Source organism: Oculina patagonica, chromosome 14, assembly GCF_052425735.1.
Source record: "Oculina patagonica isolate OP01 chromosome 14, crgOcupat, whole genome shotgun sequence".
Lineage (NCBI taxonomy): Eukaryota > Metazoa > Cnidaria > Anthozoa > Scleractinia > Oculinidae > Oculina > Oculina patagonica.
Genome location: NC_135771.1, coordinates 1,658,165 through 1,671,635, shown reverse-complemented (window position 1 = coordinate 1,671,635; position 13,471 = coordinate 1,658,165). Strand labels below are relative to the sequence as shown.

At 40.3% G+C, this 13,471-nt stretch overlaps 2 protein-coding genes across 5 annotated transcripts in view; both read right to left on the bottom strand.

The window, feature by feature from the left end:
- LOC144637868 (retinol dehydrogenase 8-like) overlaps positions 1 to 8,157 on the bottom strand; it is a 30,098-nt gene extending 21,941 nt beyond the window's left edge. Inside the window, exons 1-3 of one of the 4 annotated variants that reach the window (XM_078496958.1) lie at positions 4,191 to 4,537; positions 3,155 to 3,428; positions 1,951 to 2,415 (exon numbers count right to left, since the gene is read on the bottom strand). In XM_078496958.1, coding sequence (XP_078353084.1) covers positions 2,073 to 2,415; positions 3,155 to 3,428; positions 4,191 to 4,455 — 882 coding nt within the window. In that variant the 5' untranslated portion in view covers positions 4,456 to 4,537 and the 3' untranslated portion in view covers positions 1,951 to 2,072. Of the gene's footprint in view, positions 1 to 1,950; positions 2,416 to 3,154; positions 3,429 to 4,190; positions 4,538 to 5,571; positions 6,139 to 6,560; positions 6,835 to 7,702 lie in introns of those variants that run through there. The other 3 variants (XM_078496959.1, XM_078496957.1, XM_078496961.1) reach the window with 3 other exon arrangements.
- A 1,419-nt stretch (positions 8,158 to 9,576) lies between these two features.
- On the bottom strand, positions 9,577 to 12,947 carry LOC144637865 (retinol dehydrogenase 8-like). The gene is made up of 3 exons (XM_078496954.1): positions 12,558 to 12,947; positions 11,335 to 11,608; positions 9,577 to 10,493 (listed from the first exon to the last, which is right to left on the bottom strand). The coding sequence occupies exons 1-3, from the start codon at positions 12,922 to 12,924 to the stop codon at positions 10,148 to 10,150; spliced, it is 987 nt and encodes a 328-aa protein (XP_078353080.1). The 5' UTR covers positions 12,925 to 12,947; the 3' UTR covers positions 9,577 to 10,147.
- Between the last annotated feature and the right edge of the window lie 524 nt (positions 12,948 to 13,471).

Sequence of the window (13,471 nt, the reverse complement as noted above, 5' to 3'; positions counted from 1 at the left end):
TTTCTCTCATTTAAAAGAAATCACTCCAGGTCCTGGATATTTAAAACATTGGGAATTTTGCAAATTAACTGCCAAGGCTTTTGAACCGGAAATATTTTTAAGAGATAGTGTTCAAGGCATTAGAATTGATCGTAAACATGATGGATTTGGAGATCGCACGCTGCCATGTACTCAGGCAGATCGACTGGCAAAACATTGTTCTCTTCTCACCGGAGCTAGTAATTTCGAGAGGATTCACACAATTGCTCAGAAGTCACCAACGATGATCTATCTTTTTGAAGTGTTTGTTTTGTTCCGTTTTATTGCTAAAACTTGAGTGTAAATTACGATTTCAATCGATGAATTAAACTGGTTTAAACGTACGCAATCGAGCACTTGTTATTGTTGTTTTCGTGTTTTCTATTGTTATTTTGCAGTTCTTGATATTCACCTCTGAAAATTATACTAAAACAATTGTTCGCCGAAGGCGAAGTGATTATTGTTGAATAATCCCCGAGACGATTCAACAATAATCACTTCGCCTTCGGCGAATAAGTAATAGTAATTGGACTGAGTGGAGTACAATTCAGGGAGTAATCGGGCGAGTAATTTCAAAATCGGCCGAGCGCGCAGCGCGAGGACGATTAGAAATTACGAGCCGATTACTCTCTGAATTGTACGACACGAGGTCCAATTACTAATTAATCGTATCAATAACAAAATTCGAGGTTAGGAAGTCTTTGAGAATCTTTTTTAGTGTGAAAAAGTCAATGGTAAATTCAACTGGTCGTACAAACAGTGGGAAAACAGCAAGAAAGAACCCATTTATATGCGCGTGATTGACGCGCGAATGGCGTAGGTGTCCAATTACAGGTATCCAATTTGAAGTTGCTCAAATTGGATACCTGTAATTGGACACCCACGTGATCTCGCGCCGATTACGCGACAAATAGGCGCGCGCAGAACCAATCAAAATCGAGAATTTTGTTATAGATACGATTATTGTTAAGTATTATTTTTAGTATTCGTTAGTTTTTGTTAGTTGTGTCCCCTTATTAGTATGGCTATATCCCAGGCTATAATGATTTTTGACACTCTAACAAAGTTTTCATACATTTATTCATTCATTCATTCAGTCCAGGCATTCACCCATTCAAGCATTGAAAACATTTGTAAAACATAAAAGATGACTTCCCGACAGACATATTTTCCTAAATATAATGATACCGGCCCTTCTAATATTCAACAAAAACTTTGTACACAATAAGGCAACTACTCGTGAGCATAACAAAATAACTTTTTCTCCTTACAAGCAGACAGGCGATGAGTATAAAGAGAGTTATGACATAACGAATAACTTGTTTTAAGAAACTAATCATTGTTAAGACCCGGGGGGGGGGGGTACTCCCGTAATTCTCGGATAGGTGTGTGCTGCGAAGGTTCTTAAACCCTCACCCTTTTTTAAGGATGAAGAAAACGAAAATTGATACCTTTTTAAGGCCTAAAACAAAAAATGGCACCCTATAAAAGGGAAAAACAAAAACTAAAAATGGCGTGAACGCATCTTTCTAACCTTCGAAGTTAAACTGACTAAACTAATACTTAACGGATAGATCAGTTTTAACAGAGCATTTCTTTATCGTTTAGCTGGTCGTTTAAGCACTGCAATTTTAGCTGATGCAATCAGTAAGTACCCTATCAAAGGATCACACCGGGAACACAATGTCAAAGAGGCAGAAATGATCCTATTTAAGGATCGAGAACCTTAAAAACCATACCCTATTCCGCGGCACATACCTATATAACCACGCAGAAACGCAGAAATCAGTGTATGTCAAGCTTCATGTTCAATAGCCTGCGTAGCAGGCGCCGTATAGTTTCTCGCGCGCGTATGGGAGAAACGCGAAAGGCGCGAGAGGACCACGGGAGGAAAAAATCCTCGATTTTTTCTCACGCGGCCTTCTCGCGTCGCGCACTCTTTTAAACGCGCTTAAAACTACACAGACGCCTAAACGCGCTAAAAACTACACAGACGCCTGCTACGCAGGCTACATGTTTAAAGGGTTTCACAGTTTACTTTTACATTTCATCTTTTACTTTTCTTCACCCCGTTGTTCAAAGAATCGTTTCCCCAACAGATCAATGAATTCATTAGTGAAGGGAGCTTTTATTTTGGCGGCAAGCTCGTCAGGAAGAAAGTCGACGTTTGTGTAACAACGGAAGTTGGTGTTTTGGCCTAGAATTATCTCTTTGACGATGGCTGCTATTTCGTTCGCTTTCAATGACTTAGTTTTCATCTCCTCCATTCCAGCAAGCCTCAGCTTCATTAATTTCTGTGTTTTCTTATCAGCGGTTGAGTGGTCTAAGGTTTTGCCCCAGTCTGCTCCAGTCTGAAAGAGCGGGGTCTCTACGGGACCTGGTTCTACTATTGTACATCTATTAAGGCAAGGCAGAGAAAAAAAAAACACACCGGTTTAAACTCACAGCTGTAAACATCGTGGTAAATAAGTAATTGTGACTTCATGTGTTGTTCTGCTAAACGTTTTTATAGCACAACTAAAGTAAGGCGCGCGTTCTGATTGGTTAATTTAGCGTCTACTATTTGCCCATGGGTGCACGCTGACGTATGCTTCAACCTGAGCGCGCGCGCTGATCTGTTGCGACATGGCACAAGAAAGTGCCACTACTTCACGAGTTTTTACTTGTTTTCTCGATTTTCCTGTGAATTTGAAAAACTAAACATAAGAAAAACCATTTCTCCATAATGCTAAAAGACTTTGAGGTATAATGCAAATTTGAAATAATTCAGAACTTTGTTTTGTTTGTTTTCTTCTTTTAGGTTTTTGTCAGCGTTTACGCGAACACTACACGCAATTGTTCAAATAATTGCTATGCTGTGACGAAATCTCAACCCCTTCCGTCTACCTAAAACATATAGAAGAAAAGTTGAAACATTTTCATCGGATTTTCAAACCGCAATCTATCAAAGTAGAAACCATCTGATTTGGCATTCATGCAAAATTGTAAATTTTTATATTCAATTTAAAACATAGAAGAATTTAGCGATCCCTATTGCCCAGGCTCTTCTCTAACTGTCTCACAGTCGTTCCCATTTACAATGCTACAATGAGTAAATTTAAGAATTGCGCACAAACTGTTTGACATATCACTTTACCTGATGTTAAACTGACGTAGATTAGGAGCCAAGGATTCGCATAGCCCCTCAATGGCAAACTTCGATGCTGAGCATACATCCATGAAAGGTAAACCAAGAAATCCTATGGCAGAACTGTTAATAATGATGTGCCCGCTGTGCCTCGCCTTCATGCTCGGTATCACAGCCTTGATTAACTGCAGAGAACCAAAGAAATTCACGTCAAACATTTTTTGAACCTCACTGATAGGGGTACACTCTACTGCGGAGAACAAAACTAGGCCAGCATTGTTAACTGAAAGAGAACAAAAAAATATCCCGTGAAAATATTTCTCTGTCTCACGAGATAGTATTTCCTAGGACATAATTAAGGTACCGTATTTTCTCGATTAGACGCCCCCGGCGTTTATTACAAACTTGACCTGGTGGACCCGGCGTTTATTCGACTCCTGCAGTTTTTCGAGCCTGGTATTCATTAAGAAACGGTTTTTATACGTTGTTTTTGACAAAAATGTATCTGGCTAATATAGATACAACTTATCATACCCTAAATAAATACCTTAGGGGTCTATTTTCAACTCGACCTTGGAGACCCGGCGTTTATTCGTTTAATCGAGAAAATACGGTAACCTTTAAACCAATTCACGCGAGGAGACGCGACTCGCGAGGGCGAACTGATTTTGTCGCGCGCTCGCTTTTTTCACTGCCCCCGAGAAAAATGAGAGACCACTCGCATTCCACATAAACCAGTACAATAAGTACAGTACAGCATCGATAAAGCACATCGGAGAGCAAATTTGAGTGAGAAATTTTAAAGGCTTCTGAGATCTGTTTTAATTTTTCTGGAATCAGACAGGATCTGACTAGAGAACCCCACCAATCCGGACAAAAACAAAAATTTTTCCACTTGAAGACGATTATTTTAAAGGAAACCGCCAAACATTCTGCGAGATCAAATGTCCCCCATTCCGTGATGTGGCGCTACACAGGACTTAAGAACTTGGACCGCTTTGCGACTGTTCAGTGATGAGGAAACATTCGAGTACTATAAACTCACACAAGACATCAATTCTTCCTTCTGTGTCCAGCACTTCTTTCACAGCTTTCTCGACTGATTCATCACTACACACGTCCATCTGCTTGATAATCAATGTGTCTCCAAGATATTCCTTTCCTTCTTCTTCCAGTTGTCCTTTCTTCGCCAGATTTCTCATGGTGGCGTAAACCTTGAAGCGTTTCTCGTCATCTTTAGCGAGAAACACCGCTGTTGTTAGTCCCATGCCGCTAGAACAACCAGAGATGAGCACAACTTTGGGAGCCATGATAACCAGAGTTTATAATGTTGCGAAACCTCAGCAATTTAGCCCGCTTGTACTTCTGAGCTAAAGAACAAATACGAATCAATCCTGCGCAACTTTTGCATAATATCATTTACTTAACAAAATCCTTTGTCTATTAGTTTAACGTCTTGGTCACGCAAACGTCCCGGAGGGGGGCACTCAAAAAAGTTTTATACGGGGAGGCTCCGCCCCGAGCTCTGACCCCTTACCCTTTTATATACCATTTTTGACAGAAATTGTACCCCTTTCGTATACTTTTTACTGAAAAAAGGTACCCCTTTCATATACCTAAAAAGACATGGCATTGACTTAGAACAGGACGTCTTCTTGTCATTTTTACGTAGCACTTAATACATTAAAATAATACAGCCGTAAATTGCGTCTGTTCGAATATTTTAATTAAAGACCCTTTTAAATACCTAAATGACAGATTTTCATACCCTTTCGTATACCAAAACTTGCAAAACCCCTCCCCTTTCATATACCTTAAGCCTGAATAAGGTACCCCTTTCGGGCGGAGCCTCCCCGTATAGGCCATTATAGGGAGTAACCCCCCCCCCCCCCCCCGGGGGCAAACGTCTGCGCAATTCAGTATTAAGATCTCATAAACTTGACCTTGATGATCTCCAGTCAAAACATTAGTTAAGTGATTGTCATATTATTACTTTACCTGGCGTAGAATTGGGGCCAAAGATTCACTTAGCCCCTCAGTGGAAAACTTTGATGCACAGTATATATCAAAGAAAGGAAAACCAAGAAATCCTATGGCAGAACTGTTGATGATTATGTGGCCGCTTTGCTTCGCTTTCATGCTCGGTAGCACTGCCTTGATTAACCGTAGAGAGCCAAAGAAATTCACGTCAAACATCGTGCGTTGTGATCTTATTCCGGATGAAATTTAGTAATCGTATTTTCTATGGCATGGTATAGGTAGTTACACAACACTTTCTCGCGGTATACTATGGAATATCCCATAGTATACCACTCGAAAGCGTTGCATAACTAGTATATATCCAACGCGCGCTCGTAGAATAATTGTTAAATATAATAATACCGGCAAAACAACAAAAACTTTGTACACAATAAGGCAACTACTCGTCACAATAACAAAATAACTTTAATTGCCACCAGTGATCAAAAGATACTTTCTCCTTACAAGTCAATACATAAGTCAAGCAGTCAGGTGAATTAAAGAGAATTAAAAACGAGAATTAAAAAAAAAATCATCAAATAAAGCACATTGTGTTCATTCAGAAGAACAATTTGTATAACAATCAGAAAGGAGATTTTGTTTTGGAGGTGAAAAGGTTCATCTTTTAATTTTCTTCCTTCCGCTCTTCAAAAAATCGTTTTCCCATCATTTCAATATATTTATTAGTGAAGGGATCGTTCAGTTTGGTGGCAAGCACGTCGGGAAGAAATTTCATGTTTGTGTAACAACGAAAGTTGGTGTTTTGGCCCAGAATTATCTCTTTTACAATGGCTGTTATTTCGCTCGGTTTCTGTGAAAGAGTTTTAATTAAATGCTCTATTTCGTCTCCCCCTCGCTTCATTAATTCCTGTGTTTTCTGGTCAGCGGCTGAGTGGTCCATGGCTTCTTTGGCCCAGACGTCTGCAGCTTCAAAGATCGGTGTCTCCACGGGACCTGGTTCTAGTATTGTATATCTATTGAAAAAAGACAGAGAAACACTGGTTAATAGTGAATTGTGACTTAAGATGGTTTCCGTTTTTTTTCCTCTTTTTTTCCCCCCCTTCTCTTTTGGGGGGGGGAAATTAATGGGAATTTTCAATTAATTTTTTAAATTAATAGATTATTCCAAAATCTATTTTTTTTTTTCTCTATACCGGCTTGTTCCCAAATTCCAATATTTTGTCCGAAAATTTCGGTGCTGGGTGGCTGCACTGAGTGCACTCCCCCCCCCCCCCTAAACACCCAAAACCACCCTGCCTCCCCCCACCCCCCGCGCGCGCGTGCCTCGTACGCATATGCTATGCTTCTCGCTTCTCTGTCAGAATGCTACTTGACCTCGACTGAGGTGCATGACAGTCAAAACATTAGTTAACTGATTGTCATATTATTACTTTACCTGATGTCAAACTGGCGTAGAATTGGAGCCAAAGATTCACTTAGCCCCTCAATAGCAAACTTTGATGCACAGTAAACACCCATTAAAGGTAGAGCAAGAAATCCTATGGTAGAACTGTTGTTGATGATGTGACCACTGTGCCTCGCTTTCATGCTCGGTATCACAGCCTTGATTAACCGGAGAGAGCCAAAAAAATTCACGTCAAACATTTTTTGAGCCTCACTAATAGGGGTGCACTCTACTGCTGAGAGCAAGGTTATGCCAGCATTGTTGACTGAAAAACCAAAAAAATATATGTCGTTAGAATAAGAGGAAGAGCGGTAGTTTTTAATAACACAGTTATCCCACTTGCACTTGTTAGATATGAGATAGTAGTTATGGGAGAGCGAATAACGCGGGTGAGCGAGGAAAAAATAAGGCGGAACGAAGGCACCTTCTTCACTCACCTTCTTCCCCGCTCGTTTTTTCCTCGCTCGCACGCGTTTTTCTGCTTTCTCTCTACCGAGAGCCTGGAACAGGCTACAAAGAGAAACGCACGTTCACCGAGAGTTGCCTTAGGCAAAAAAGAAGGATGACTAAGCAGAGTCATAACTCATTGCCAACACACGCTCGTGGACTAATTTGACAAGACTCCGAGACTCGAGTTTCCATCTCTTTCCATGTTTATAGTGTGTTTCGCCTTTCCCGCGTGGTCCGCGTGGATTTAGGAGATGTAGCCCAAGCTCCTTGGGGGCCGAGAACATTTAATGGAATTGCATAACAGCCTATACATAAGAGTTGGTATGAGATTGTAACAATCGAACACAAAAGTTCGGAACGTAGAAAAGAAATTCGAAAAAAACGACTTACTTCGTCCCTTCTGTATGTTACTTGTGTTTCCGTGGCGATGGCGTTTCAAAGCGTTTCCAGCAAGCGTATTCGTCACTATTTGCACTATGCGTACTATTCGACATTCGCGACTATTCGCTATTCGCCGTTCCGGGTTTCCAGACACCCCCGACTGCGTGAGTACAGTCGTGCATATGAAAATTTGAATATTTCATAAACAGAGTGATTGATCATGTAAAACTGATGTTTTACATCATCATCAGGGATACCCATTATGCAAGCTAAAACGTTACAAAATTAATCAAACTACTTACACAGCACATCAATTCTTCCTTCAGTGTCCAGCACTTCTTTCACAGCTTTCTCGACTGATTCATCACTACACACGTCCATCTGCTTGATAATCAATGTGTCTCCAAGATATTCCTTTCCTTCTTCCTCCAGTTGTCCTTTCTTCGCCAGATTTCTCATGGTGGCGTAAACCTTGAAGCGTTTCTCGTCATCTTTAGCGAGAAACACCGCTGTAGCGAGTCCCATGCCGCTAGAACAGCCAGAGATCAGCACAATTTTAGAAGTCATTATCCCTGATCAAAGCACAACAATGGAATGCCACCGTTTTGTTGCGAAGCTAATTTTTGCCGAGTCACTGGCATAAACGTTATGTGGCAACATTGATTGCGTGCGAGCGGCGAAGCAGAAAATTCGCATATTTTCTTTTCATTTTGAGAAATCAACAACCTTCTCAAAGTTTCATGCTTGACATTCTTTCTCCAAGTTCCATTTCTTCTTGAAACCCCGAGCACCCCCGCCCCCCGGATACGGCTGAATGTACGCAGACAATTATGTTCATTGTTCAGACTTGCATGTGGCGACGTTGAAAAAACGAAACGGGACTGAAGCTGTTCACAGCGCTAAGGATTTAATAAGCACACGCATAATTACGTAGTTTACGCATAGTACATAGGCCTTGACCAACAAATAATAAATTTAATTCCCAACAAAGTTCACTTCACCTTTTTCATAGAGTATTACGGCAGGTACGTTTTTTCTTGGGAGGTGAGGGCTGGGGCCTCAGAGGGGAAGGTGATTAGTGAAAGTGAGCGCGATAAAAAATTTTTCTTTGTGAGCTATTTAAGGGGAATTCAAGGGAAGGGTCACACATCTTTTCCAGAATTTTTTAATGAAAATTTTTGGGTTAACACTGTTAACAGATAAAGTTTTTCTTTCCACCAACTTTGATTTAATTTGGTGTTTTATTATAGATACTCAACCTCGTTCCCAGGGTTGACAGGTACTAGTATACATTTCTACATGAATCCTATGCCATGGCACATAGTTTTCTCGGATGACCAGTCGTGTCCTTTCCGTCCGTATTAGACTTAGGAATCGTTTCTTCAGCTTCTTGCTGTTGACCATAGGCGTACGGGCACCTTCGGACCTGGGGGGGCGGAGAGCTTATTGCCCGAAAAAAGGCATGGGTTGAAAGCCGAATAAAGAGGCATAAAATGGACAACAAAACGTGCATTGAAATAGTTGTGTACAAACCTTGCCTGCTTGCTAAAAGGAAACCATAGTTCTTAATTACGTAATTACGTGGCGTTGCCCGAAGGTGTCAATGTACTGAATCCTTTTTCTTCGGAAATATTTATTCACTCTAGTTCACCAAAAATTAAAGTATTTTGGGGGAGCCAATTAACATTGTTTTTCCCCCACTTGAAAGTTATGCAAAAGCGTGTGAAACATTCAGGCATGAATGGTATAAAAGATTTTGTTAAAAATTTTTGAGCTAGCCCTGAGAACTTAACATTTGAGTCAAAAGCATTAGCTTCATCACATTTGTAACAGCTTTGTTTCAAGGTCTTACACTGGGTCCACCGCGCGCAAACGCTCAAGCTATGGAAAAGCTGATTGCAACTAAATCAAACTGAGGGGTCATGCAGAATTTGCGAGAAAAATCAAACACAATTATAGCAATTTGCGACAGGAAACGAAAGCAGATGAATGAGAAATTTGGACTTTTGAACCACAAAGAACTTTATATTTCCAATGCTTTTTCTGTTAACGAAAAATTTTGGCACTAGGGGGGGCTGCAGCCCCCCTCGCCCCCCCCCCCCCCCCGCCTCGTACGCCTATGCTGTTGACTACAAACTGCTGATCTATTGAGACATTTAGTTCATTTATTCTCTACCCTATAAAATGTAAATATTCCTCACTGATTGTTCATGTTCGCATTTTCTTGTTTCAGCGCACACACATTCAATATCGAGACATATTCATATTCAAACATTTTGCCGTTGTACACAAGCGAAATGTTCTGATGTTTCTACAGCATGAAACATACATTTACCATGTAGTAGTGAGGGGAGGGTCGTACTTTTGTCAGTCACCTTAAGATCGATTGGCGGATCAGGAGTTGTTGTTTTTTTTTTTTTTCAATAAAAAAGAAAAAGCGTACCTTCCCTTACAACATTTAACGGTCATAGTAAAGCAGAAAACTGCTAACAATGACTTTTAGATACAACACGAAGACTTTAATCAGATTTTACAAACATATTGCGGTAGAAATTTCTGCCCGCCTTTAGCGCAAATGTTACAGAAGATGAATTTAAAAAAGCAAACCAGAGAGGTACCAATCAGTAATGAAATAAGGAATATTGCCATGTTGTATCAACGAATTCTTGTAACTATCATTAAAATATATGTATGACAGTCCATTAGGAGAATCAGGATTTTCATATTGGTATAGAATGGGTGATCATTTACTTTTCGTTCTTTTGTTGTTCAAAGTATTGTTTCTCCATCCGATCAATCGGTTCATTAGTGGCTGGATCTTTCAGTTTGGCGGCAATTTCATCAAAATGAAAACCATCGCTTGTGTAGCAACGAAAATTGGTGCTCTGGTCTAAAATTGTGTCTTTGACAATGGCTGCTAGTTCGCTCGATTTTATCATGTTCTTGCTAACAAACTGTTGTAGTGTTTGACCTGCCATCTCCTTCAGTTTCGTCGTTTTCTGGTCAGCAAGATCGTGGTCTATAGTTTTGCCCCAGTCTTCCGCAGTTTGAAGGATCGGAGTCTCCACTGGACCTGTTTCTAGTATGGTATACCTATTAAAGGAAGACAGAGAAACAAACATGGCATTCAGTTGTATTCGTTGCAGAGAGTTGACACTGCGATAAATTAGTAGTGAAGACTTTCTGCCTTCTGACCCACGAGTTAATATTAAACCGAGGTATGTCAAAGACAACGAAAAATCGCCGATTCTTCTTTCCTTTGCGATTTTTGTAATAGCCTGCAGGACGGACGGTGCTTCAGCGAGGCGAAGCACAGAGCGGTGATCGCCGGGAAGTGCGAGAGCAAGCGGAATATCTCTAGGGTATCCCTACGGCATGCACGTACTCCCCCTCTCACTGTAGCTCTTTCCACTTTATAGGATTCCCTTCACCCGAGTGGTTCGCGGGTTCGTAACGAAATCGTTTTTGTTTTTGTGCGACAAGAAAAAAAAATAGTCTGCTTTATCTCTCTCTCTTAGTCTTGAACTCTTTGAAAAGGCTCATCAATTTAAAGATCCAGGCGTCGATATCAGGCGTCGAAATGGGTGGAGGGAGGAAAAAAGAGAAAGAATTGGAGAGACAAAACGGACGCGTTTCTTCCTCCCACCCCCGTCCCTTTTTGCGCTTACCACCCGGGTTACCATTTGATTGACACTTAGTTTTGTTGATTGACACCACACCCAGCCGTATTTTATGGGACATCCGCCAATTTCTTTTGGACTGCATTCCAGTCGAGTTGACTTCTTGCTAGCAAAAAACACTCAATATTACACAAAACGTTTGGTAGGCTACAACAATCTTTGTCATTCAACCTTTCTCGTCTTTCTCTATCAGAAGGCGAGAATGCGCAATGGGCCCTGATAAATTTCTTCGCTACTTATAAAGTCATCTTTACCTGATGTCAAACTGTCGTAAACGTGGAGCTAAGGATTCACTCAACCCCTCAACAGCAAACTTTGACGCTGAGTAAATGTCAAAAAATGGTATACCCACAATCCCTGCAACAGAACTGTTGTTGATGATGTGCCCACTTTGCCTCGCTTTCATGCTCGGTAGCACTGCCTTGATTAACCGGAGAGCACCAAAGAAATTCACGTTAAACATTTCCTGAGCCATATTGATAGGGGTACACTCTACTGCGGAGTACAAGGCTACGCCAGCATTATTGACTAAAAGAAAGAAAGAAAGTGTAGTCGGTCAAAATCTTTCCATGTGTATAAATCAAAACTTCAGTCTATCATCAACATTTTTCGTTTTCACTTCAAAGCACAGATGTAAAAAAAAATGTTATAAAAGAAGTTTTTTACACTTTTACATTTTTTACATTTACACTTTATATTTTTACAAAATCAAACCTTGTTTCGTTTTCAGTTCAAAGCACAGACATCGCGCCCTTTTCAGTAGAAGTATAATCACGTTTGAAAATTAAATAAATAACGGATTTTTGTGACGAAAGATTGAGATGCACGCTCATTCCTAAAATCACTAAATACTTAATTTCTGATTGGAAGCACCGAATCGAAACCAAAACTTGCAAAGGGATTAATGTTTTTATGTCTAAAAGATGTGTAAAGAAAGCTTTGTACTGTTTGTAGGATTTACATTTAATTTTTGCGAATAATGATTATGCCAAGGAAAAACAACGATTGCAGTCTATTCTGTCAGTTAAACACGCACAAGTTCCAATATTTCGCTTTTCCTACTGCTCAGGTGTTTATAAATGACAATTGATATATGTAAAAAAAGAACTACAGTATACTTTTTTCAGGTGAAAATTCAAGTTAAAAATATGCGTATTGTCTTCATGGCTCATTTCACGACAATACTTATTACTTGTTATATACCCACTGCTAGCTATTAAAACACAACAGATTTAAATATCGTTTTACAACAATTGTAGTCGTAGATAACATCGAGAAAAATCTCTTAATGGCATCAGCGACTGTCGTGGAGTGTATTGTTACTACTTGACTAATGAGAAAGCCCTGTGCTTAGGGATGCATGTCCAATAGTTTTGTAGCCTGTGAACAGCCGTCCCGCAGCGCTCACTTTTTTTGAGCGGAGCGGGACGGATATACACAGGCTAATAGTTTTGCCAGGCTATAAAAAAATACTCACACAGCACATCAATTCTTCCTTCTGTGTCCAGCACTTCTTTCACAGCTTTCTCGACTGATTCATCACTACACACGTCCATCTGCTTGATAATCAATGTGTCTCCAAGATATTCCTTTCCTTCTTCCTCCAGTTGTCCTTTCTTCGCCAGATTTCTCATGGTGGCGTAAACCTTGAAGCGTTTCTCGTCATCTTTAGCGAGAAACACCGCTGTAGCGAGTCCCATGCCGCTAGAACAACCAGAGATTAGCACAACTTTGGGAGCCATGATAACCTGAGTGTATAATATGTTGCGAAACCTCAGCAATTTAGCCCGCTTGTACTTCTGAGAAAAAAACAAACACGAATCAATCGTGCGCAACGTTTGCATAATATCATTTACTTACAAAATCCTTGGTCACTGTCGTCTTCAATTCAGTGACGTCATACTAGACATCAATACGTCTAATATTCTTTTATACAAACACAAACTATTCAAGCTATTCCATTAGCTAACAAAAGGCTCTATGACAAGTGATAAATGACGTTTAATCACACAAGCTCAGTCTGAAAGTGACAGGGCGTTACCAGATGCGGCACGGTGTCTGAAAATATTTAACCTATGATTCGTTTGAAACGTTTAGTCGACCGTGAAAAAAGGCCAAAACTATCGCCCATCTTTGATGACTAACTTGTGAACTGAAAAACAAGTCACATACCCGTGTGGCTTGTGTATGGAAAGTGTACGAATTGAGGATTGTGATAAAATTTCAGTGATATACCAAACGTAGTTTGAAAATGGTTATTTTGATAGTAAAGTAGTTTTATTCCATATTGCACCCGGTGATCATTTTTTCTCGCCGCTTTTATCTCGTTAATGTTTATTTTGATTGCAACCCCGCGCGAGGAGGGGGGAGGTCTCTACAAAGTTTTATGCG

Coding starts and splice junctions, on each gene's coding strand:
- LOC144637865 (XM_078496954.1), bottom strand. CDS start 12,924: ATGCAAACGTTGCGCACGATTGATTCGTGTTTGTTTTTTTCTCAGAAG. Junction 11,609..12,557: donor AGGAAGAATTGATGTGCTGT/GTGAGTATTTTT, acceptor TCTTTCTTTTAG/TCAATAATGCTGGCGTAGCC. Junction 10,494..11,334: donor TTACGACAGTTTGACATCAG/GTAAAGATGACT, acceptor TTCCTTTAATAG/GTATACCATACTAGAAACAG.